Source organism: Leptonychotes weddellii, chromosome 9 (genome assembly GCF_054177405.1).
Source record: "Leptonychotes weddellii isolate Sample4059 chromosome 9, ASM5417740v2, whole genome shotgun sequence".
Classification (NCBI taxonomy): domain Eukaryota; kingdom Metazoa; phylum Chordata; class Mammalia; order Carnivora; family Phocidae; genus Leptonychotes; species Leptonychotes weddellii.
In genome coordinates, this window is record NC_138377.1 from 87,835,380 (window position 1) to 87,862,649 (window position 27,270).

The 27,270-nt window shown below is 39.2% G+C and overlaps 1 protein-coding gene and 1 long non-coding RNA gene across 5 annotated transcripts in view; one reads left to right on the forward strand and one right to left on the reverse strand.

The window, feature by feature from the left end:
• LOC102749095 (uncharacterized) overlaps positions 1 to 27,270 on the forward strand; it is a 476,674-nt gene that overhangs the window by 207,424 nt on the left and 241,980 nt on the right. The gene's annotated exons all lie outside the window — the stretch shown is intronic.
• ADAM10 (ADAM metallopeptidase domain 10) overlaps positions 21,307 to 27,270 on the reverse strand; it is a 136,343-nt gene continuing 130,379 nt past the window's right edge. For all 4 annotated transcript variants that reach the window (XM_031031060.2, XM_081831165.1, XM_081831166.1 and 1 more), the window contains 2 exons: positions 25,336 to 25,462; positions 21,307 to 23,563 (listed from right to left, as the gene is read on the reverse strand). In XM_031031060.2, coding sequence (XP_030886920.1) covers positions 23,469 to 23,563; positions 25,336 to 25,462 — 222 coding nt within the window. In that variant the 3' untranslated portion in view covers positions 21,307 to 23,468. The remainder of the gene's footprint in view (positions 23,564 to 25,335; positions 25,463 to 27,270) is intronic.

The window sequence follows — 27,270 nt, forward strand, 5'->3', positions numbered from 1 at the left end:
TGAGCCACCCAGGCGCCCCAGGACCTGACCACACTTTTAGGTGAAGTGTGTTATGTGTGTGCCCAGAAATAATAGATAGTAAAATGAACAATATGTCCCACTATGTCTAAAATAGTAAGATTTACAATAATATCACATTTGCATGGATTTGGCATGTTTTATCATTAACTGAACCAGAAGGAATTTAAAATAACACTTTTTTAAAAAACAACATAAAAGCACTCTTTGTTATACACCCTCCAGAGTCTATGCACACGTACACCAGGAAACACGGAAAAGAAAACTCATATCAGCCTTGAAAGTCATGACGACCAGAAACAGCCCAAATGTCCACCAGCATAACGCATAAATGAACTGAGGCATATTCTTACAAACGGACGGCCACAAAGATGAACCGAAGCTACGCACACTTACAGGAACACGGCCCACTCTAGGGTCATGATATCCAGGGAGGCACTTGGGGCGCAAAATGTAAGGCAGCGCTCATGGGTTCGTATGTTTGCACAAAGACACGAAAAATGTATACAGTCTAATATAAGCCAAACTAAACTAGATTGTTGGAGAGGAATGCCGGAGGGATAAAACTCGAAGTTAAAAGCAATAAAGCCACCAGCACAACAGGGAGACTGCGGTAGCTCTGGGAAGGAGGACGGACCCACCGGAGTTCCAGGTGCCAGAGGGACGGTACTTCTCACTCGGGGGACCGAGGCACGGGTGTTCATTTCTATAACCATTTTTTAAACTGTACATATGTATGCTATTCACTCACTTGGGGTATGAATGTCACATTTTGCAAAACAAAACAAAACAAAGAACCAAGAAGATAAAGGGCAGAGTTGAAACCACCATTTCTCTACGATAGTGTGATGCGTTTCAGTATTAATGTCATTTCACACAGAATATAATTAGAAGTTAGTTCATCTTGGGCCACCTGGGTGGCTCAGTCGTTAAGCTTCTGCCATGATCTCAGGGTCCTGGGATCGAGCCCCGCATCTGGCTCCCTGCCCAGCGGGGAGCCTGCTTCTCCCTCTCCCTCTGCTGCTCCCCCTACTCGTACTCTCTCCACCTCTCTCTGTCAAATAAATAAACAAATAAAATCTTTTTAAAAAATTATTTCATCTCTAGGAGGAAAACTTGAAGAGACACAGTATGTCATAACATTTTGGGCAGAGAACTCAATAAGCAAGCCAACATGACAAATGGTTAACCAGAACATTTGAAACTCCTCTTGGCATGGGTTATTTTCACTTGGGAAGATGTGTTCATCGACATCCCATTTTCTGAAGTACATCTTGGTAGGGAAGTCAAATAGGGAAACTGAATAATGCAGCCACATCTGTTCATTGCACATGCAAAATGCTGGCTCGTGCACTCATTATATGCACCTCTCTCCAAAGAATCTGTATTTATGAGCCCACTCAGGAAAGATAACACTGGCATCCTGCCTTTCAGGCAAAAGCTTGTTTGTGCTTTTACTTCTAAGAGAGCACAAGGAAAGAGACAGAGAAGCGTCGATTACACTGCAGCTGGGCTCTTTGAGGTGCCTGAAGTCAGGGAGAAGGAAACAATCACTCCATTCACTCTAAATGAATGCACTCTCCTCCACAGCAAAGCTGACTGTCCTCAGTGTTCACCTTGATCATGTTGTTGCAAATATTGTGAAAGCTATGACCAAAGTTGCACATCCCGGGGTGGGTGGGGGGGTGGCACAAAGCAAGAAGCCAAGCTGCCCAGGGCAATGCGCCCCGCCCCCCCTGCCGCCCAGAGCCGGATTAGGGATTAGTCGGACGGATGGGAGACAGAGACAAGCAAGGGCAAGAAACAAGAAGGGAATCCCAAGAGTCGCCATCTACCCGCTAACCTTATAGGATACTACATACTTCGGCTCCAATCCCAGTACATGATCAATGGCCCCCAGACACCCCAATCCTTTTCGCATCTCTGCCTTTTCTTATACCTCCTCCCTCTAACCCTCTCCCCTCAATTTCCTCCTCCCTGCCTAAGTGCATCTTATTTCTCTATCCAGGCCCATTATTCTCACAGTTATCTCCTAGCTCCGTCCAGCCCTTGGGGATCTTTCTAGTCTCTGAGTGCTCCCTTGGTAGTCAGTCATTCCTGCTCCCTCCTCTCTGGCTCCTCGGTCTCCTTGTCCTCGGCTCCACTCTTCCAGGTCGGCTCTCTGGGGGCCTGGGCCTCCTCTGCTCCCTCACTTCTCTCTCCCTAGGCAACCTCAGCCACTGTGCAGGCTTTCCCGTTGACCGTGTACCACAGCTTCGGTGTGGGGCTCTCCCCTGTGATGCAAATGCCCATGCAGCAGTGCCCCATGTCTCATAAGCCCAGAAAGTTCCACACTGAACCTCTCTCCTGCCTTCCCGAACCCACGGGTCTCCATGCCCCCTGCTCTGTGGCTCATGAATGTCCACACCACCCCTCAACCGCTGATGCCCAACACTGGGGCAAGGTGGCGGGGGAGGGGGTCATCCATAATGTCGCCTCTCCTCTGGGCCCCCACGATTGAAGAGTCGCCAGATCCTTCAGCACGCCCTCATCTCTGCACCGAGGCTGCCATCAGTCCAGCCCCCGCCGCCGCTGTCCTCGCTGGACATTTGCAACAACTTCCCACCTCTTCCCGCTGCATCCACTCTTCTCATCACAGCACCCAGGGCGAGCTTTAAAAAAAAGGGGCTGGGGTCAGATCCTATCATCCTACCAACGGCTGTGTAAAGCCGTTCAAAGGAAAAAGTCCCATATTTTTCCCCTAACCTCCAAGGCCTCTGGCCAAGCCCAGCCCTTCCCTCCAGTCAGCCTCCTCTGGCCCTGGATCCCCCTGTCCACGTCCACCAGGTCTCAACCCAGCCTGCAAGGCACTGGAACTGCCTTGGAAAACTTTAAAGCCACTGGTGTGTCCGCCCTAGAGATTTTTATTTACTTGGTCTGGGCAAGGCCTAGGCATTGAGACTTAAAAGCTTTCCAGATGTTCTAACATGCATTGAGTTTGAGAACCGAAGTTTGAAAACAGTGGGTCTAGACACACGGGCCACCTTTCAGTTCCCTCAAAAGTGTAAACCTCTGTCCTACCTCTGGGCCTTCTCCCATCGTTATGTCACTCACGCCCCCTCCACTTCTCCCAGCTTCTTCACTGGCATCCCCCCCAGTTCGGGTGTGACTGCCTTGGGGATAATTTAAGGAGGATGATCCCACCCTCCAAAAGCTTCTATCAGCTCATCCTGTTCTCCATAACTCTTAACATCTTTTCATTCTTCTGGAAAAATTATCTGTGGCCAGGCCCTGTGGAGCCGTGAACAAAAGGAGAAACCAGTAACACTGATCCCGTCTTTATATAAAGTTGTGTTATTTTATTCATCATAGGTTTTTTCATTAATTTTGACCTTTTAAAAATAGTGCCTTAAAATATTACTTATTTTGATAAGTGAGTTTCTGGAGCCCCTCTTCTACTGGGCACCCAGGGCGAGTGCCTCCCACCACCTCACCCTCGTCCTGGCGATTTATGGGACCGGTTATCCAATGTCTGTCTCCCCCACTGGATGTTGTGAGGCTCTGTGAAATCAGGGAGAGACTCTAGCTGTTGGCTGCTTTATTCTAAATGCCCAGCCCACTGTGGCACAGAGTTGCCATCTTGCAAATACGTGTTGAACCAACAAGTATGGGTCGTTCATCCTTTTAGAGGTAGGTCTAGTCTTTCTGAATACACTGTAAACCCCAACTACTGTATCTGTTCACAACAGAGTTCACCGCTTTCTCATCCGGTTCAAAAACACAGACAGATTGGGGTAGGAGGTGGCTTCCCTTCCCACCTCAAGGACAACGCCATCTCTTCCCGCCCGCTAGCCTCCCCGCAGCCTGGCTCAGCCTCTGCCTCAGTCAGTTCATTAAAAGCCCTTGTGTTCCTTGACTACATTTTTACTTTTTTTTTTTTTTTAAGATTTTATTTATTTATTTGAGAGAGAGAATGAGATAGAGAGAGAGAGCACGAGAAGGGGGAGGGTCAGAGGGAGAAGCAGACTCCCCGCCAAGCGGGGAGCCGGACGCGGGACTCGATCCCGGGACTCCAGGATCATGACCTGAGCCGAAGGCAGTCGCTTAACCGACTGAGCCACCCAGGCGCCCCATTTTTACTTTTCATATAGGTCTACCACAAAAAGGATTTTCTAGACTCTGAGAACTCTCTTCATGCCAAATAAGTTAGAGTTGGGGGTGACCATACAGATCATCTGCAGCAATGGTTCTCAAACTGTGCTGTGCCTGGGCACCTTGTCCACTGCCATTTGGGACTCAGTCCACCACGGAGCCCGTGAGCTTGCATTTCTGGCAAGCTCCCAAGTGATGTCATTGCAGGTATAACCACTGCTGGTCCCCAGACCACCCTGGGAGTAGCGTGAATGCAGGCCAGTGTTTCCCACCCGGCTCTGATGATCTGCATCGCCTGGACACTAACGAAAATACAGCTTCCTAGACCCCCTCCTGTGGGGATTCTAATTCAGCGGGGTGAGGAGAGGTCCCAGAGATGTTTATTTTTACAAGTTTCCTGGGTAATTCTTCTCATCAGAATATTTGGGACAACACTGACCTCATCCAAAACCTTCCTCTCGGGGGGAACATCATACCTGTGGCTGAGCACCTACAAGTGGAGGGCAGTCCCTACACTTGCAGAGAGGAGATCTGACTGCCCGTAACTTCCCCTCTTCAGGTTCTTTCCTGGAAGCCACAGAGACCAAATTAATGCCTCAAATAGCTGAGCACAGTCTGTATGACAGTGGGAGCACCTCAGGGCAGAAGTTTTCATGTGTTCTTGGGTTTCGTTTATGTGGTTGTTTTAAATTTCTCATTTTTAAGATGTTTTACAGAAGCATGAAAGCAACAGGTGAAACGATGCAGAGATGTTACAATCACCTCCCTGCATCCCCCTCATGCCCTACACCAGTGAGCTAGGGCAGGGAATAGGAAGCCTCCCACGATGTTCCTTCAAACACCCACGAGCATTTATACACCCCCCGGTTTTGACTGTTTGTTGTTTTCACCGAAATAGAATCATAGTATATAGATCACTCGGCAACTTGCTTTTATTTTTTAGGTAATGATGTATCATTCGTATCCCTGTAAGGCAGGAGCTACAGATCGTTTCCTCATTCCCATATAAGTAGAATTATACATGCTAGAGAAATTAGTACAATATTTTCCTACTCTTCTTGATTGGGCCAGTGCCTTGTCCCTTGACCCATGTTGACAACTAGAGGTGTAACTGAAATTTGCCTACAGCCATATACCCAAGCATATATACACATTCTCATGTGGAAGGGAGATATCCCTGTTTTACAAAAATGCGGTATTATATATTCTTTTCAACTGATTGATTTTCTGACTCAACAGTGCCTCCTAAAATCTTTCTAGGTCAATTGATACCGCTATTCATTATTTTGACGACTGCATAATATTCTACATTGTAGGGCTGTCTTAATGTATTCAAATAGTCTTATACCAAAATGTCTTCACTTTGCTTACAACTCTTTGCCCTCCTGAAAAATGCTGCATTTAAAATCATATCCTACATCTACCTATTTAAGGGAAATGTTTCTAGCAGGGGAATTGCTAGATCAAATGATTTTTTTTAATTTAATAGATGTTGCCCTGTTGCTTTCCCAAAACAATGCAATAATTTGCAGCTCCACCAGCAGTGTATGAATTTTCTCCCCACCTCCTTCCAGGCAGAGATATTTATTGCTTATTTTAGTTTTTGCCAGTCTGATGAGTATAAGGGATGACCTCATTGTTGCTTTATTCTACATTTCCCTACCTACTAATGAGCTTGAGAATCTTTCCAGATGGTTATTGGATTTGCTTTTCTGTGAATTAAAATGTTCAAATCTCATTTGCTGTTAGAATGCTTGTCTTCTTATCAGTTTGTAAAAACTACATGTTTTATGAAATATGTTAACCCTTTATCTTTCCGCTTCTTTGCAAACATTTTTCCAAACCTATTCCTCTATCGACTTTAATTATAGTATTCTTTGCTACACAGTAGTTGGATTTTTTTGTTTAGGTCAAAAAAGTCTAACATTTTGGGGCACCTGGGTGGCTTAGTCGTTAAGCGTTTGCCTTCGGTTCAGGTCATGATCCTGGGTTCCTGGGATCAAGCCCCACATTGGGCTCCCTGCTCAGTGGGAAGCCTGCTTCTCCCTCTCCCACTCCCCCTGCTTGTGTTCCCTCTCTTGCTGTGCATCTCTCACTGTCAAATAAATAAATAAAATCTTTGGAAAAAAAAAAAGTCTAACGTTTCTTTTATAACATGGATATCATGGTAATTTTATTCAATCCCCTCCAAATCACTGTTAATGCTCTAATTGGGAATCATATGAAATACAGAAATTAGCAGAAGAAAAACTGAGCATTTTGTTATATGAGGTCTTCTCATTCAGGAATATGGTATGTTTTCCATTTGTTCAAGTCTTTTTTTTTAAGATTTATTTATTTATTTGAGAGAGAGCAAGAGAGAGCCAGGGGGGAGGGGAGAGGGGGGCGGAGGCAGAGGAAGGGGGAGAGAGAATCCCAAGCAGAATCCTTGCTTAGCTCAGAGCCTGACACAGGGCTTGGTCCCACACCCCTGAGATCACAACCTGAGCCAAAACCAAGAGTCGGACGCTTAACTGACTTTGCCACCCAGGCACCCTTCAAATCTTGTTTCATGTCCTTCAATAAGCTTTTACAGTTTTTATTTATTCCTAAGAATTTTAATTTTTTGTCTTTATTGAGAATAGAATTATTCATTATTTCTACTAAATAGTGGTTATTACTATATAGAATGGCTTTTGGGTTTTGTTTATATATTCTATATTTGTCCACATTATGAAACTATCTTACTAACTCTATTTGTTTTTTTTCCTACCAGAATCTCATGGTATACAATTGTGAAGTTCTTCTTAGAAAGTATATTGTAAGCCCTAAGGGGTGACTGTGGAAGGAGCTGAAATGTCAGCAGCATTCGTGTTCTCGGGCTATTGAATGCAATGGCCCAGTAGGAGCAGGATCCCATGATCTCCTGGGTTAGTTTTAGAAAGTACATTGTAGGGGCGCCTGGGTGACTCAGTCGTTAAGCGTCTGCCTTCGGCTCAGGTCATGATTCCAGGGTCCTGGGATCGAGCCCTGCATCGGGCTCCTGCTCAGCAGGAAGCCTGCTTCTCCCTCTCCCACTCCCCCTGCTTGTGTTCCCTCTCTTGCTGTCTCTCTCTCTGTTAACAAATAAATAAAATCTTTAAAAAATATATATATATTCACCATCACTTTGTACTCCTTTCCCACGCTTGGAGGCATCTGTCCTTGCTTTTCTGATAAAAAAAAAAAAGGCAAAATAAAAGCTGTGTGCAGGATTCAGCGGCTGCTGCTCTCCCTTGCAGAGGCAGCCCTGCCCGGCCACTCAGATTGGTGTCTGAGAACGTTATTTCAGTGCGCGACGACATACAATCCCTTCATCACCAAAAAGACGAGATAGATATATATATAGTGAGTGATTGTTTTATTGTTTTTCTCACTTTACTGGGTTTGCCAGAAGTTCCAAGACAACGTTAACTAAGAATGCTAGTAGCGGACACCTCTGTTTCATTATTGATATTGATATTGATATTGATTAACATTAACGTTTTAATGTTCTGCCTTTATAATACATCTTTTTTTTTGGTTTTGGCAAGTAAACTTTATTGTATTTAGGTGATTTTCTTCTATTTTTATTAGAATTGGCTGTTGAAATTTAGGAAATGCCTTAGTAATATAAAGATTTTCTTCTTTAGTTTATTCATAAAATAAATTATGCTCATAAATTTCCTGATACTGGCTCACACTCGCGTTCTTGGATTAAACCCTCCTTGGTTTAACAATGCATTTTTTATAACATTTTTTACATTTTATAACATTTTTTATAACATTTATAACATTGCTGGACTTGACTTGCTAAAATTTTATTTAGAATTTTGCCTTTGTTGGGGCGCCTGGGTGGTACAGTCTGTTAGGCGTCCAACTCTTGGTTTTGGCTCAGGTCATGATCTCAGGGTCCAGGGATCAACCCCTGTGTCAGGGCTCTGTGCCCAGCATGGAGTCTGCTTAAGACTCTCTCTCCCTCGCCCTCTGCCCCTCCCCCCCACCCCCCAATCTCTGTCTTTCTAAAATAAATTAAAATCTTTTTAAAGAAAAGAAATTTGCCTTTGTTTTCGTAAGTGAAACTGATCTACTTTTTTGGTGCTATAATTTTCATGTTTAGATATTCTACAGCTTTAATATATGGCCTTGAATAGTTTAGATAAGATTGTGATGATCTTTTTATTTTTTTAATTAGAGAAAAACAGCTATGAAACCATCTGGTCCTTGTGCTTTTGCATGTAATATTCTTCGGTTTTCAGCTTTTACTTGTTTATTGCATATAACATTTATTAAAATTATTCTTGTGAAATGCCTTCAAGCAAGAAAAATACAAAGTTATATATGATCACAATCATGAGTAAATGAAGACGTAACATTAAAGCACAGGAAAAAAATCCCAAACTAAACTGAAATTCAAATAATCCTGCCTGAGGTAACTGAGCAAACGCACACATTTTTCATGGAAAATAAGATTAAGTCATAGGAACGCTATGTAGTGCTCTGTCCAACATTAAATTTAGATATAATCCACCAAAGGAAAAAAAAGGGGGAAACCAATAGACTATAAAGTTAAATTAGTTAACTATAAAGAGAAACTATGCTGGAGAATGATAATATTTCTCCCAAGATCTAGAGATACTCTTCTTAAGAATATATTTAAATACTATCATTTTAGGAAGTACATTTGGAATAATTCTAAGTTCTTGCAATTCCTGGGTGATTGGCGGGTTCATTCATTGCATGGCTGATGCGCTCTGAACAGCCCACTTGTTTGTTTTCTACCTTATATCCTGAAATTCTAATGGAGTAAGAGGTACAATGAGTCTTATTTTTTTAACAATGACATACAGTGACATGGGTAGGCCCATAAAATAGGCCCATTAATTTAGGAATATAAAGTAATGTACTTTTTAAAAGTAATGTACTTTAAAAAAAAAGGGTTTCTAGAAAAAAAAAAAAAACATCTAAAGGACTACATAAGTTACGTCTGTAAGATCTCCTCTGAGTCTGCGGTGTCTGGGTGACTCAGTCGGTTAAGCCTCCAGCTCTTGGTTTTGGCTCAGGTCATGATCTTGGGGTGGTGGGATGGAGCCCCGCCACCCCGCACTGAGTTCCAACCTCAGCTTGGAGTCTGCTGAGATTCTCTCCCTCTCCCTCTGCTCCTTACCCCACTCTTGCGAGCAAGCACATGCACGCACTCTTGCTCTCTTTCTCAAATAAATAAATAAAATCTTTAAAAAAAATAGTAATGGTATGTAAGTTTATAAGTTTTCCTCTGAGTACAGATTTTGATATAAAGCATTCCCCCTTTCCAAATGCTTTCTAGTTTGCTGTTTTAGCTCTATTTTCCTCTATGCTCCAAAAGTTGGCCAGGAAGTATTCCTTCATTTATAAATAAGCTATTCTGGACATCTAAATTTTTTATCTCTAACTTTATTAAATGTGGCAACAAAAATATCTCATGTCTAAATTTGGTAAGGTTTTCTTTGTGATCAAGCACATAATCGATTTTTATAATGTTCTATGAATATATAAAAATCTGGCTTTTTTTCATTTAAGGGACGTAAGGTTACCTGTATATCTATTAAATTGAGTATGTTGATTGTATTATGCAGTTCTTCTATATCCTTATTTTTTGTATATTTCGATTCTGGAAAACATGTTTTGAAATCTACAAAATTTTTATCAAGTTGTCTTTGCATCTACATTGTTTAGTATACATAGGATTACTAATGTTAATTCTGCATATGTGCTTTATATGGTTATGTAATATCCCTCTTAGAGTGCCTTTAGCCTTACATTCTTCCTTGTCTGCTATTAATTTTACCATTCCTATTTTCTTTTTCATTATGCTTGCATGGCATCTTTGTCCATCCCTTCACTTTCAACTGCTCTTTATAGTTCTTTAAAATTTTGTTTCAAGATATTGTCCTTCTAGATAGTGTATAGCAGACTTATTTATATTTCTAGCTCAATCTGTGTCTCTGACTTTTAATGGGAAAATCCAGTCCATTCACATTTAGCGTAATGATTAGAAGGCTCCTGGTATCTCATTTATTTGGTGGCTTATTCTACTTATTATTTCCCCCTTTTACTTATATTTATTTTTGCAGGTTGATCAAATTGATCTTATTTTCCCCTTTTCATCTTATTACATGACTTCTCTTGTGAATCTCCATTCTCTTTCCAGCTACTCTCTCTTTCCTTTTGCTCATAATCAGATACGTACTTCTTTACCACAATATGAAAACCAGACATATATTTCTCCCACCAAAATACTCCATTCCCCCACTACTTGCACTCCAAACTTCAGAATACTTTCACTTCCTCCACCAGTTCCACAGCCACTCCCCAGATGAGACCTTTGGAACACTTCCCTCCTCTTCACCCACCCCCGGTGCCCAGATTCACTGAGATTCGCTCCTTATTTTTAGTTCCAGACTGTTTTTAGAAGAGTTGTCAAGGCAGATGGTGATGTGATCAATCCAGAAAAAGAATATACTCTTACAGAGTGGAGAGCCCAGCCACACTCAACAGTCTGAGGAACAAGCTTCTCTGTGCTTTGAGTACCCAGGTGATGATGATACACCCGGATTTGAGTGATGATTCCTTTTACCATTTCATATTCTCCTCGCCCTTCCTCAGTCTTCTGGAGACTTTGACTCTGAATTTATGTGCTAGGTAAAAGCAAGCGGTAACGTATTCTCGGGTTAATCTGCAGGACTGAGTGAAATGAAGGTACAGAGGTTTGTCTTGGTGGATTTCCACACAATCCTCTTGGTTGGTCAGCAGTTTTCCACCTTGTAGCTTCCAGTGTTGTAGATAAGCAGTCCAGTGCTAGGATGATTCTTTCCCTTTTAGGGGTAACTTGTTCTCTGTAGAAACGTGTAAGATTTTTCTCTTTCTTGTAGCTCAAAGATAGAATACGCCTAGGAGTCTTTTCATCATCAGTCCTTCCTGGAACTCTGTGAGATGCAAGTCTCTCTTCAGCTAAGAAACTTTCCTTGTATTATCGATCGCCTCTTCTATCACACCCCCCACCCTCCTTCTGGATTTCTATCCATCTTTTGATTTATATCTGTGTATTTTTGCTCTGTGCCTTTAGGTGTATCTTTCTCTTATCTTCCAGGAGACTAATTCAGACATCAACAGTGACCTCTTTCTCCTTCAATTCATCTCTTGAAATTTTTACATCAAAATCATTTTTGGTCTCAGAAAATCAGTGTGTGTGTGTGTGTGTGTGTGTGTGTGTGTGTTGCACTTAAATCTCCTTAACTTTTCTTATTCTTCTGCTTCAAAGCAGCTATTTCTGTACTGAGGATTCTGCTTGTAATTCTTCTCCATTAGGCTGCTGGGCCACATTAGGAATCTTTTCCTTCTGTTTGCTCACTGGGGCTCTGTCCCGTGTCCTGGGATATCTTAAATGGCAGCACTCCCAAAGCAGTAGAAGGAACAGTAGTCTCAGCCTCCCCTGGCCCAAGCTTAGCAGCAGATGGGCAGCCAGTCATCTGGTGAGGCATTAGGAGGAAGCCCTTCCTCCTCTTCTCACCTCTCCAACTCAGGGGTGGAGGCAACTCAGTCCATCTGTTCAGCTCTTTAGGAACCAGGGAGACCAGGTACACTCACAAGGACCTTCCCCCTGCTCCCCTCCTTGTGGCTCTCTGTTTCGCTCCTCTCTCTGTCAGGATTCTGCCAGAGCCTAGAGCCTCACCCACATTTGGGGCCTTGTCTGCCTCCTGGAGGCCCTGGCAGCTGCTCTTCTCAGGAGAGGCAGATGGGTTACACTGCAAGTAGAAAAGAGGCAGGATGTGTTCAAGCTGCTGTCTTTCCAGAATCCCCATTCCTCGTGCTTGAAACTTCTTATTTTTGCATTCCAAGGTACTCAATAAATATGACTGAATAAATGCCACCACTCTCACCTCACATCTCCTTTGGTACAGCTTCTATTGATTATGATGCTTTAGGAAGCTAACAGAAACAAGCTTAAATTAAAAAAAAATTTTTTTTTTTTAGTCTTACAAAGAAGTTAAGTCCCAAGGTAGGGTGGGCTTCAGGGATGGCTGATTCAGCAGCTCAGTAATGTCATTAAGATGAAGTCTTTTTTTCTCTTTTCTCTCCTCTACCATCCTTGACGTTGGCTTCATCCTCAGGCTGATAGCAAGTTGGCTACTACCGTTCCAGGCAGCATACTTAGACAAGACAACATCCAGAGAAAGAAAAGTAGAAATCCCCTCATATCTCACTGGCCAGATTGGGTTACAGGCCCATTCCTACTCTTGGCAAGGGTAATGGGATTAACCAAAGACCAATCAGCCCTAACCACATGGCTGTTTGAGAAGATACTTAAAATCAGGGAACACCTGCTTGCAAGCTAAATGTTCTCAGTTCAATAAGCAGTTTTTCACATGAAAACAAGAATAGTTGGCATTTGAGTACTCACCATATGCAAGGTGCCTTACAAACATGCTCATTTAATCTTCACAAGTACCCTGAGGTGGCTAGTATTATTATCCTCATTTCACAGATGAGGTACCCAGAGCTTAACTAACTTTTACAAGGTCACACAGTTAATGAACCATCATTTCCCTCCTTATAGATTCTATATGTCTATGAATGCAGCCTACCATTGCAGTAAGCAACACAGAACATCCTTTACATATTAATTCCCTTGAGCCCCATGTGAGAGCTATAATTAGGTACTCTACTTAAAGATACTGTCTTTCGTATCCTGGAGCCTGGTAACTAGCTAACAGTGCAATTTATTCATGGCAGACCACTCGCTGTGCTCTCCCTGTTGCTGCTGGGACTGTGCAGGGGTGTTTGGATATGCTTTGGAGTTTCCCCTTTGTTTTATTATGTAACAAGCTCAAGAATTAGAAATTGTATTATAAAACAAGCCTTAAGATCTGAACATGGAACAGCTGGGCCCTATATATTAAACACTTTTGGTTTGCACATTCGTTTTGTCTTTTCCCTTAGAAACTAACAAGAGTCTGGGAAGTCAAACAAGTATCTTAAACTCCTGTCTACACACAAAACTCTTCCCACTGGGGGCTCTGCAGTGTGTGTGTGTTTATGTTTAATTATGTGTTTTCCCATTATAAAAGCAATACATGCTTATAGAACGTATCTGGGGAAATGTACCTGGAGCTCTACTCCCCAACTCTCTCCCACCCCCAAGATAATCCTGTTAACTATGTGGTTTATATCCATAGACTTTTTTTTTGCATTTCTTTTTAATTTTTTATTATGGAAATATTTAAATATACATAAAAGTAAAAATAGTATAATGAAGCCCAATGTTTCCACCACTCAATTTCAACAATCAACATTAACAATGTACTGGGGGTGCTTGGCTGGCTCAGTCAGAACAGCCAGCAACTCTTGATCTCAGGGTCATGAGTTCGAGCCCCATGGTGGGTGTAGAGATTACTTATATAAATAAAACTTAAAAAAAATAAAACCCAGGGGCGCCTGGGTGGCTCAGATGGCTAAGCCTCTGCCTTTGGCTCAGGTCATGATCCCAGGGTCCTGGGATCGAGTCCCACATCTGGCTCCCTGCTCAGCGGAGAGCCTGCTTCTCCCTCTCCCTCTGCAACTTGCCCTGCTCATGCTCTTTCTATCTCTCTGTCTCAAATGAATAAATTTAAAAAGTCTTAAAAAAAAAATAAAATAAAAACCCAGTGTCTTGTAACATATTTGACATCACAATGGAGTTAGTGACTTTAAAAATTATTTATTATAAAAAGAATCCAAGTTCATAAAAAATTCAAACAATATGGAAAGATATAATCCTCTTCCCAAACCTTTCCCAAAACCTTAATTCCAGTGTTCAGAAATAGCCATTTTTAATGTATCAATTTAGACATTTTTATACATAAATTACATATTTTTACAAACTTAAAAATGTTTACATACAAGAAATCAGACATATTTATTAATACTTGCTTTTCCACTTAGTCTCTCTTGGACATCATTAGGAATAAATATGGAGAGGCAGCCTGCATTCTTCAACAGCTACAGTGTTCCACTGGAAAGCATACTTAACCCAGGAATGCAGGGAGGGTAACAGATAGATAATTTGAAAGATACGTAGATTCTGTCTCTAAAGCCAGAGGTTTACAAAGTGGGTTGTTCATATACCCAGGTCTGTGCAAAATGACTCATTGGAATGTGGAATAACTTCCATTAACTTTTAACCTTGTCCTTAAAAGTTTTGCATATTTTCAAACATACATAATAGTGCAACAATACATTTATATGTCCTTATCAGGAGTATGCACCCAAGATCTTTAAGTGTGGGGTATCAGATCAACAAAGCTGAAGATCACTGTCCCAGGCAGCTGTTTTAATGAATGCCACAGAAAGCAGAGAGGTTTCTAAGAGGTGAAGGAGGGGCCAGGTCACCTGTCCTCTGAGTCTCTGCGACCTGTCGTCCCCCCCACGGCCCTTGGCATCGTGTGTTGTAGCATTCGTGAAACTCCAGCCCAATGAGAACTCCTTATGTAAGCAGAATCTGTCCCTGGATGGGGACCCTACAAAGGTACCTGCCATCTAAGCAGCAATCCCCAAAATGCTTCTGCGGAGCCCAGACTCTTCAAGGGGAGAAAGAGGAGAAGAGTTAACTGGTTGGGAGCACTGCATGCTCTAAGACCCTTTTAGAGATCATAGTGGAGGCTCTGAAAGGTACTTCATTTAAAATAAATCAATAAATGAAAATAAAAATAAACAAAAACGTGTTTGATTTTAACTCAGCATTTCCATTTGACCCTGGGATCCATACCCCCTCCCAACTTTTTTTCTTTTCCTGAATATTTGTCTAAAAACCCACATAACTAGAATTTTGTGGGAAAACTTTATAGAAAAATGTTGATCAGGAGGTTTGTGGCGGGAAAATACCACCTACAAAATGTTTAACTTTCACTTTTCGTTATGAAATAGTCAAAAAATGCCATAGATGATTTAGCTTAAGAAAACACTTGTTCACACATGAAGAAGTTAGGGCCTCCCCATTTAATTTCTAATTCGAGATTTTATGAATCCAGCTCTCCTTCTGCCAGGAGTTACAATTTGTTGCTTACACACTCGAAAGCTAAGCTGTATTTTTCCCATTCGCACAGAACGTGGTGGGTAGATTTTATTCTCTATAAATACAAGTGCATATTAGATTTTGAAAGAAAATTTCTCCCTGGGGGCAAAGGGAGGAGGTCGTGCAGCCAGGGGATTTAGAATCAGAGATGTTAAAAGTTAGAAGTATGGGTGTCCGTAATATGTTGTAATGAGACTAACATTTGTGCTTATCTTGTGAAATTAGCTTCATTGCCTATTTACAAAGCACACACCCTTTATTAAAATATAAATATTTATGGAACACTTACTATGACCAAGTTGAAGGACATACAGACTAACAAAGTAGAGGAACCAAGAGGGAAGGGGCAATCCAGGCAGAGGGAAAAACAAACCCACGGGCATGAAAGTATGACAGAGCAGGAAGCAGTCAAGGAACCACCCTGCAATGACATCATTGCTCAAAGCTTGTGACGAGAAGTTTGGACAAGTTTGAGCAAACTTTTACTAAAACTCCTAAACTCAGCTCAAGCCTATCTCCTCTGGGGAGTCATGTCAGCTCACATGTGCATCTCCTCTGAGCCTCTAGCCACCCTGTATCTGTAGGTTTTACAGCACAAATCCCTCAGCATTCTAATTGCTGGGCTCTTTTTTCCTACTAGACTATGAGCTCCCTGAGAGCACAGATTGCTGTCCCTGGAGGGCTGTGAGGACAGAATGCAGGAGGTTGGTAAGAGAATGGGAATTGAGGTAGCCACTGAGTATCGATGATCCTTTCCAGAGCTTGGCTTAGATGAAGCAGGGTTAGCACGGCCGTGTGGCACGAGCTAGGACAGAAGCATGTACAGAATGCCAGAGCGCACATCAGAGGGTCACCTCACTAAGCACACTATGAGGTTAGATGTCCTGATCCTGAGTTGATGGGCAGCCATGGCTCAGAGGAAAAGGTCTGAAAAGCCAAGAGCCTTTCACAACCTCCAAACTGTTAGGCCAGCCAACATCCTCAAGAACCACCACCAAGTAGGACATATCTGCCAAAGGAAAAGCCAGTTCTTCAGTAAATGAATACAGTGCTAAGCCAAAATGAAAAACCACCCTTAAAAACTCACAAGGGAATCTGAATGGCTAGGTTCACATATAATAAAATCAAGAGCAAAAAATGTTACCTTTCCCCAAAGAAAAATTAGCTATCAGCACCCAGTATAGAACCTTTCAATATTATTAAAAACTCTATTTGAGCCACTTACCCCTTTTCTTCATCCTTCAGATTTGGGCTCAAGCATCACTCTTGGGGAAGTCTTCCCTGACCTTCCTGACCAGGTCCCACCTCCTCCCTCAGTCCCGTCCCTGCATGATCAGCTCTCCCATCAACAGAAGTGTCCGCTCCGTAGCATTTATCAGGCTTGAGATTGTACATGTACCCACATGATTATTTGATTAACATCTGTCTAACCTACCAGACCGTAAGCTTCACGAGGGCAGGGACATTGTTACGTTCACCAATATATACCTATTAATCTAGCAGATGTGCTGGTACAACCCAGCGCTTAATGACCCATCCCATGAATAACTGAGGTTACCAGCGCATGCCAACCAGTCTATGCATACCTTCAGAGCCAAAGAATTCCAAACATCCTCTGAGATAAGACTTCAAGGAATTGGTTGGGGGGGGGGGTGTTTAAAAGGTCAATTCACTTATTCAGAGATGCTCCTAATAGGAACTTATGGAAAATGAGAACTAACTACAATCACAAAACTAAATAGTGAAAATCACAACATATTGACACCTCGATTTACAAAAACTGGGCTTTTTTGTTAGAAATACAAAGCCTAAAACTCCCATGCCCAAAAGGCAGAGGGAAAAAAGTGAAATACACATTTAGAATGAATGAAGAATGGCTAATTCGTTCAGTATTTGCTTTTCCAAAATTATTTCGAAAACTCATGCAATGCAATCACTTTTTATATAAGACAAACTGCACTCTATCAAATTATTCTAATTTCTTTATACTGAGAACAAACAACTCCAGGATATCTTTTTAAAGATATATTTCCACCTCTGGAGATCATTATCATTTCAACAAGAAAGAGTAGAGTTTATTTATTCTATTTCTTCTACTACAGGACACACAGGTTAAATGTGAATAAATAAGACCAACAAAAACTAGTGCGCAAAGAGGGATGGAATGGCCCGCTTGCTATGACTGCTGAATGACTGACAGCTTCAAGCACTTACCCTAGCAGTTGAAATCAGTTAATCATTCATAGTAACTGGAGCAGAATATAATTAATTATGTTAGCTTGACTGATTCAAGTTTAATTACAGTAAAAAAAATCATTATAAAAAATCATTGTAAATATAGGCTAGTATCATGAATGGTTGTTGAAATAAAAACAATGCGTTTCTGTATGAATTTGATTCATACTTAAAAAAAACATTTATGGGAAATTTCTAACATAAACACAGGTAGAGAAAATAGTACCTGTATAATGAATTCCCAAGTACCCATCACCCAGTTTCAGTAATTATCAACTCATGGTCATCTATATTCCCACACACTACCCAGCTCAAACTCCTCAATTATTTTTAACCAGATCCTAAATGCTGTATTATTTCATTTTTAAGTATTTCAATTTGCATCTCTAGGAGGGCTCCTTGTAAAAATGTAACCACAACACCATTATCACACCTAAAAATAACCGTAAAACTCCTTAAAGTCATCAAATATCCAGTTATTTCCAGATTTCCCCAATGGTCTCATTTTTTAATTAAGTTTATTCAAATCAAGATCCAAATAAGCCCATAAATTGTATTGGTAGATATATCTCTTCAGTCTCTTTTAACCCATCTTTTTTTCCCTTGCAATTCAGTTATTGAACAAACAGGTTATTGGTCCTATAGTCTTCCAGAGTCTGGATTTTGCTGATTGAATCTCTTGTGGTATCAATTAACATGTTCCTTTCTTTTCTGTATTTCTAGTAAAGAGGTGATCAGTTACAGAGGCTCAATCAGCATCAGATTCGACTTTTGGTAGAATCTGCTTCATAAGTGGTATATGTATTTCCGTTAAGAGGCACAAAATGTTTGCTATCTCTTTGTGGGGTTAGCAGTTACTGGTGATCATTGCCTAGATCCATTAATCATTATGGGGTAAAACGGTGATATCCTATCCTTCCTCTTTAACTACTTAGCTGGGTATATTTCTTTAAGAGCATATTCCAAAGGTAACTATGATTTTGTAGACTCTTAGAGTAAACATAACATGAGCTTCAATTTCTTGCAGATGCTATCCTTATTGATGCTAAAATTATCTCAGCTTTGGCCAGTGGGAACTTCTTTAAGGTGCCTCCTGAATCTTTTCTGACAAATTTCTAATGGCTTATTTGCTTTCTGGTATGACAGAGTGGTTTTTAGGCTCTTCTTGTACATTTCTTTCTCTAGACCTGGAATTAGCCATTCATCAAGGAAGTCCCGTTTCTTTGAAGAAAATGGCATTTAGAGACCACAACTGGGGCACTATGTTTGACTTGAATTATGTTCAAAGCTAATAAAGTCAATCAAGCAGGAGTTTTCTACTGTTTCTAATAAATTCATGTAGCTGCATATATGTGAATTTTTAAGCATGGGGCTCTCAGATTTAAAAAAAAAAAATTATATAATATGCTGGGGTGCCTGGCTGGCTCAGTCAGTAAAGCATGAAACGCCTGATCTTGGAGCCCCATGTTGCTGTAGAGATTACTTTGAAAAAAGCATATAACATGCTAATGGTGGAAGTACTCTTATATGATAATGGTAGGAATATAACTTGGTACCATCTCTCTGAAAGACAATATCATAATTTTTATCCATGACCTCTAAAAAACCTTTAGCCCAACAATTCCACTTTTAGGTATTTATTTTATTAGGCTTAGGCATTTTCCTTGTAGGGCTGTTTAAAATAATAAATGATCTAAAAACCTAAATATGCAAACAAGAGGGAACTGGTTAATTTTATGAATGTACAGTAAGTACATCCATAGAATAAGTCATTAGAATGAAACATTTATAGTCATTAAAATGATGTAGATACTATATCAGTACATTGTTAAATAAGAAAGGTGGGTACAGAAGTGTTCATAGCATGCCTTTAACCACATGCATAGAAAGAAGTCTTGTAAGCTATATCCCAAAATCTGAACATTCTCATTTTCTACTGCTGGCTTAGGACTTGGCTTCCCTGGGCCTGCCAAGTCAGATACTACTTCACCTGCTTTCCAGTTTCAAAAATTGTGTTCTTGTTGTCTTTGCTTCAGTATTCCTTATCCTTGTTGGATTATGCTCTTTTCTTTCCCCAGTCACTGTGACTTTAGTGGAGATTTTAGGAAAGAGCAGAGGCTATAAATATTTTGTTCAACCCTCCATTTTACCTAGCATCCCAATGCTTTTTATGGGAGAGAACACACACTCTGAAGAGCTTATCAATTATAAAATATATGAATTTCTACTGAAACTAGTGCACACATGTGTATCTCTTAAACATGCAAATAATATCGCAATATAGCACACAAGGGCTCATTTTGTAGCCTAATAAGATGAAGGGCTGGATACAGAAACAATAAGGGAAAAACTAAACTGGTAATAAATGGAAAAAGAGAACTAAATAGGAGTTGTTTTTAATCAAGAACATAGAAATGTCGAAACTGAAGCTGAGCTCTGTGGGGCAAACTGACCATATTTATTACTTAGAAGTCAAACTGTTTTTCAAGAAACTACAATTTATTGCAAATTTAGACTTCTTTAAAGATGAATTGTCCCCGGCAGCTGCTTTAAAACCGTATGCAACTTGCTCTCCAGTTTGGGGAGACAATGACCTTTTAATTCTGGATAATGAACATCATCTCCTCTTATACCCCTGAAGAAGGGCTGTCCAGTTTTGTAATGCATTTACTACACCGACCCTTCTTAACACTTCCCATTAGAAATACTTAACAAGAAATTAAAAGCCTTCTCAAGCACAAGCACCCACAACTGCACAGCTGCCAAGGACACGAATCCCATCTTGGGAGAAATAATAATCATTATTCATCTTAAAATGTACCGGCCACACGGAGAGAGAAGAACTTAAAAGTAGTTTGCTCAATTTGGAGAAATCTTCAGTTTTCACTAGCCTGTGAATATGATAAAAACGAAGTACCCGAAGCACAGGTGCTGAAGACACCTCAGAAAATAAGACTGACCAGATAAAGTCATCTTTCCCTTTAAAAAGTCCTTCCCCAACAGTATGATCTTTCCTGAAGCTACAGGGAACACCAAGTCCAAAAACCCTAATAGTTTATTTTATTGATTTTGTTTTGTGAGTTGTTGCTGGAATTTAGAAAACTGAGGGGGAAAAACATTCTAAACAAATTTAAGTATTCAACTGTAAGTAAAAACAACAAATTTGCAATCATCTGAATTAATGGCTTCACGAACAAACAAAATTAAACATGATATATACTTTGATGTTTATAAATCAAAGTAACTAAAAAGTATTGCATACTTACTCATTTAGCAAATACTATTTATTTATAGCTGGTCTTGATTTAAAAAAAAGAATTTGGGGCAGATTATTCTGTGCAGGGCACCAGTCTGGGCTTATAATTCTTTTTCTAGTTAAAACTGAAATGTCAGTTCTCTGATTTGCTATGAATTTGATAAAACAGGAAATGTGGCTCCAAATTTTAAAACGTACTACTACAATAGACTTTTAAAATAAATGAGGTACTTAGTATTCAAAACTTTGCGAAAAATATGTAAGACCACAGTTTCCAAAATGACTCTGCTCATCTACCAAGACAAAGACTTTTAAACATTTTGAATATTGATTAGAAGTAATGTAAAGCAGTTGAGATCAGCTGAATGTTTTTTTAAATGATCATTGTATGTAGATACAGAGATAACTGATCATACATTTTTTTTATGGACTCCTAACCTGGAATAAAACTATCTGTAGGTGTGCGGAAAGAGTCAATCCTCTCTCTGCTTAATCATCTCTCAGTTAGTAAGGAAAAGCTGCCTTGCGGGAAGCTCCTTTTGATACTTCTCAAGAGTTCAAAGAGTATGGAACCTTCAAGTTGATTTCATCAAGTCTATTTATTAATGCATTTCAAGTTTCAAAAAACCTTACATCTTTGCACAATACTTTATTTTTTGCAATTTTTAGTAAAAATTTCCAAAGTGAACAAAAAGATACTGTATAAAACACAGTGGACATTAAACTGACAGTAGTACTAGATCTCATTTGTCTTGATCCTTTTGTTTTTACCACATCTTGATTTGCAGTGGAAAGAGTTCAGTGCACGTATCTCTTGTCAGAAGACATTTAACTTAGACTCAAAATAAAATAGGGCAGTGTGTACCTGCCAAAACCCTACCACAGGATAACATTACAAGCAAAAAATGTACATGTTCCAAAGTCTACCACACTCAAGAAGTTACTAAGAACTCTTGCAGAATAAAAGTCACCATTTTAGAAATGCAAACCCACTTCCAACCTTTGCACAGTCCAAAAACAAAGGCATTTAAATGATTTAAAAGCAATTACATACATATCTACCTACTTGTTGGTTTAGAATTATTTATAGTCTATCTGGGGTTTCATGTACAAAATTTGTCTCTAAATCATGTACAAAAAGCTGTATTTTGAAAAAAGTCACCACATACTGTACAAGTTTACAAGGAAGAGATCCCATTATTTTCTCTAGCATTTTTGGCCTTGCTGGCTTGCGTCACATTATGAGAATGATTGTGTAAACCTTATACTCTTAAGAAACAAAAAGGAAAAAAAAAAAGCCAAAACACAAATCTTTTCAACGTTCTCTAAATTTGCCTCCTATGTGAAGCCAGAAAAATCATAGCTGTTTACTTCTAATTTAAGTGATGTAGTTGGAAAACAGAAGCAATAAATATGTCACAAGCTTAAAACTTTGTTGTAATGCCCCCTTCCATTCCTGCATAGCAATAAGCCTGTTAATACATTAAATGCTTTTGCTTTCTTTCTTTAAAAAGCCAATTATTTACATCTGTTTAAAAAATAAATTTGGAATGGGACATTGTGCTGTTTCACCTTCACTGTTGTTAACATATTTTAAGGAAAAAAATGTCAGAAGGCCTATCTACAATTTTAACTACTAGTTGAACAAATCACCCTTCTTTAGTGGTTACCAATGATCAGTGATAGTATGCTGAAAAAACTGTTCTAATATTTTGATAAAATAAAAGACACAGCTTTTTCTTTTCCATATCAGAGAAAACCAAAAACATAATTAGCATACTTTAGATATACGGAAAACACAAATAACAGGCTACAAATAAAAAAATCATCTCATTGACATAATTTCTACCAAAGCGTGATTAAAATTTCAAAACCGGAATTGAATTAGAAAGTTTAAAATAAGTAAGCAGAAATCAGACGTTTACGTAAGAACGGACTCTGAAGTAGTATGCTGCGCACGTCCAGTCTGCACACTTAACTGTGTCCTTCAACGTAGTCACTCCTATGCTCTTAGCAGCCATGGGATGAAGACAAGAGGAGTATCAGAACCAACTCTATCATTATAAAAAGGTAAATTGAGTCTCACTTCAAAACTGCCTGTGTAAAGCATTACAGAATCCTGGACCACTGAATACCACCATTCTCTGTTATCCTGAGTATGTCAATTAAACAGTAATTTTTCATTAAGAGCGGAAAAATTTTATAATACAAAGAAACATCCATATTGCAATTTCTGTTTACAATTGCACACAGAAGTACAGTGTACGTAGGAAATACATGTCTGCATATAACAAGGTATGTACATTGGCAAGTGATGTCTCCAATGTTGAGGTGGTCGAGCCTCCTAGCCTTGATTGGCAGTTGAAAAAAATATATATATATTTCAATTTGTGATAAAAGTTTATCGAGAGCCAAGTTTGCCTGCAAGTGAAGAAAATGCAGCAACGAAGAACAGGGAACACGGGGCACATAATAATATTCTAAGACTTTGTGCCATTAGGTTAAAAATAGCTGTCCATAAGAAAATTGGGTTCCTTTTCCACCCCCCCCACCCCCAAATTGGAATTTTCAGGCTTTAAAATTTAAGTAATTCCACCTGGTCTGAGGACATGATCTCTTGCCATTTTTTCTCCGACTGTTATTTGTGAGGGTTTAGTTTGGGGATGATGATTTAATAGGTGTCTCTTTGGAGTGAAGTTTTCCCACTGTAGGCACTAGGAAGAACCAAGGCAAAAGCTGCAGTTAACGTCTCATGTGTCCCATTTGATAACTCTCCCGGGGCCTCTGACGCTGGGGTTGCTGAATGGGCTGTGGGGGTCTCCTCCTCTTTAAAGTGCCTGCGAATCACAAACAAAAGTAAAACGGATTTACTGGGTGCTTAATCTTAAAAAACAAAGCTGCCAATTCAATAAGAAAGGTTCTAGATCAGCACTATCCAAAAGAAATACAAGCCATAAATGTAATTTTAAATTTTCTGGTAGCCATAATGAAAAAAGTCAAAAAGATAGGCAAAATAATGTTAATAACTTTATTTCACTTAATCCAATATAGGCAAAATATTATCACTTCAAGGTGTAATCAATACAAAAAAGTGTTAATGAACTATTTCATTCTTTTTTGTACACCAAGTCTTCCCAGTCTGGTATGTATTTTATATTCACAACACGTCTCAATGTAAACTAGCCACATTTCAAGTGCTCAACAGACATAACTATTAGATTAATATGAATTCTGAGGACAGAATCCATGAGGAGTAAATTATGGAGTCTTTGAGTAAATGACTTAACTTCTCTGAAACTCAGATGCCTATCCCTGTAAAACAGGGATAATAATGAACTCCTACAGTCTGTCTATATAATCTGTGAGGGTTATATGACAATTCATGTAGAAGTGCTTTTGGGAAGGGTTCAATGATACCTAGAGTTTGTCTTTTTTTTTTTTTTTAAGTTTTTAAAGGGGGAATTTGCTTAAAGTAAAATCAAGTAAAAAAAATTGTTATACTGCATGAGATCATAATTGCTAACATGGCTAATGAGTGTCATGCGGCCCTCTTTAGAAATCCCTAAGAAATTAATATGTTTTACAGTGCTAACACTGTCAATTTACAAAAAGCAATGACATCACAGTCAAATTTCCTCTGATTCCAACCAAGATGCTGTCCCAAGCATGACTACTGAGCTCTCTTGCCCCAAGATAGGTAAATTCAGGGGAGCAGCTGAGGGAAAAGTTGTAAGAAACCCCTAGTTTTAAACTACCCTGTTTAGGGTAGCAGACCTGGCCTGAGGCAAGAGGCTTCATGAGACGTCTGGGGGAGGCAGGAGAGGGACAGCTGTCCATTCAGCTCTCGTTCTCTGCCACTGTTAACGGCACATGTCTGCCCCACACCTAGAGTGAAGAGTTCCGGGGCGGGTGTTCTGAGGGCAGCCCAGAAGCCACAAATAGGGGAAGGCGAGGGACAGAGGGGAACTGAATAATTTAGTGTAGTTGCTTCCTAACTCTTTTCTTCTCCAAATCCCTGGAACTAATCTAAAGAAAGCCTCCTCCTGATGCTGTGTCTCCGTGAGAGGTCAAGGGTGGAGACCAAAGCTCAGGAGTTGTTTTCAGAGATGGAGAGTAAAACTATGGTTACTTGGTGACTGAAGCCTCTATCCTAAGCCCTTCATCTCTATTTCCCCATAAGCGTCACCCATGGGGAAAATGAATTTATGTACGAGAAAATATTTCAAGAGCACAAACATTAGAAACAAAAGAATGTAGCTATTAGAATAGAAAAATCAATCATTTAGAAGTAGCCTAACATAATAAAAACAAAAAAAGGGAAGATTTTAGAATATGAAAAATAAGAAAAAAGAAAACAGGTATCAAGCAAAAATAAAATTGTCTAAGTCTAAATATTTTTAGTGACTCAAGACAGATTAGCATTAAATTGGCAGCCATTAGATTGGATTGATAAAAAAAAATACTTAAAAATCAACAAAATAATTCATCCACTAATCTCATTCTCAGAGAGAAAGTACTATATAATTTGTTACTAAAGACTTAACATTCAATTCTACCTGCTGAACAGTTCCGAGTTATAAAAATACATACCTTGCTCAAACTATCTTACCTGGAAGAGGTTTAGGAGGAGGCAGCTTTGGATTACTACTTGGAGTATGAACACTGCATATCTTAATAAATCCAGCCATTAGCATGATCAGGGCAATTCCCATAAGCAATACTGCCCACCAATAAACCTAGAAATAAACAGATTTTTCTACTGAAAGAACTGTAAAATATTTTAGAATATTTTGTATTACATAAAATATATACATTTTCATTTTTGAAGAACATTTGTTCTTTGGGAAGTGTACAGATACCAAATATAAGATTAATTTCTTTAAATATGAGAAGCATAAAGGGGGAAAAAAATCACCCATAATTTCACACCCTAAATGAAACCACTCAATCTTACTTTCCTTTCAGTCTCTTTTCTAGAAACAGCTATGTTGGTCATACACACAGATAAACTCACATGCAAAACTAGGGTCCATCCTGAATATAGTTTATATTGTGTTTCCCAATGTTATTAAGTACTTTCTGGTTTGAATATTTCCCTCTTTTTTTTTTCCTATTACTCTTATAAACTATGTCTATTTGCTTTTACATTCTTTAGTGACTTAGAGGGTATATTACTTGCTTTAAATTTTACTTCTAGGGGCCCTGGGGTAGCTCATCGATTGAGCATCTGCCTTCAGCTTGGGTCATGATCCCAGGGTCCTGGGATCAAGCCCAACATCAGGCTCCCTACTCAGTGGGGAGTCTCCTTCTCCCACTCCCTCTGCTGCTCCCCCTGCTTGTGCACACTCTCTCTCTGTCAAAATAAATAAATAAAATCTTTAAATAAATTCTACTTCTAGATAAATTTTTAAAATAATCTCAAACTATGTATTTTTTCTAATCAAAGTTAATATCGAAATTCTATCTTTTTTGAGCCCCTCCCTTTTCCTGTTATTCTATTTCATTTGGAATTTAAGCCCCAGACTACTGTTATGAAATTATTTTTATATGATATATATCTTAGTTATTATGTTTTATATATTATTACAAATGATAATATATAAAATATTATATATTTATATCATATCTATTATATATTCATTTATATTCATATATATTCATATTCATATTCTTTTTTAATATGAAAAGTGGAAGGATATACATATTCTACAAAGTTTACCCAGTCTAAGAAGGAACTAAAAATTTCACTTCTAACTTAAATCATATTAAACAAATCAATAAGCCAAACAAAAACTACTTCAAAAATTACTGGCATAATCCTATTTATAGAAAAATTATGGTTTCTGTTCTTAAATTCTATTTTGTGATTCAAAATATTTAAATTTTAAGACAGTAAGTACTAATAAACATCATACAAAATACAAAACTATTTTGAATGTTTATTATACCTTTTATTAAAAGGTTATTTTATAACCTTCACATTGGCTTAACACAGATATATATAGTTACTGCTAATTATTGCCCAAGAAATTCCCATTTAAGATTTTTTATGATAAGGGGTCTTGTAACAATAGCCTACTACTTCTATCCTGCTTTCTTTATCAGCAGGGCATTGTAATTAAAGTAATAAAAACTAAAATAAAAATACATGTTGCGGAAAATACCCCAAGCCACTTTATTCATGTGTGCATAAAGCCTTTCATATATATACATATTTTTAAGTTTTATTTTTTTAAACTTTAATTTAAACTTTTTTTTTTTAATTTTTTTTTTTTTAAGACTTTATTTATTTGCGAGAGAGACAATGAGAGACAGAGAGCATGAGAGGGAGGAGGGTCAGAGGGAGAAGCAGACTCACTGCCGAGCAGGGAGCCCGATGCGGAACTCGATCCCGGGACTCCAGGATCATGACCTGAGCCGAAGGCAGTCGCTTAACCGACTGAGCCACCCAGGCGCCCGAAACTTTATTTAAACTTTATTAAAACTTATTTTAAAAGAATCTCAAACTTATAGAAAAGCTGCTAGTACAAAGAACTTTTTAAAA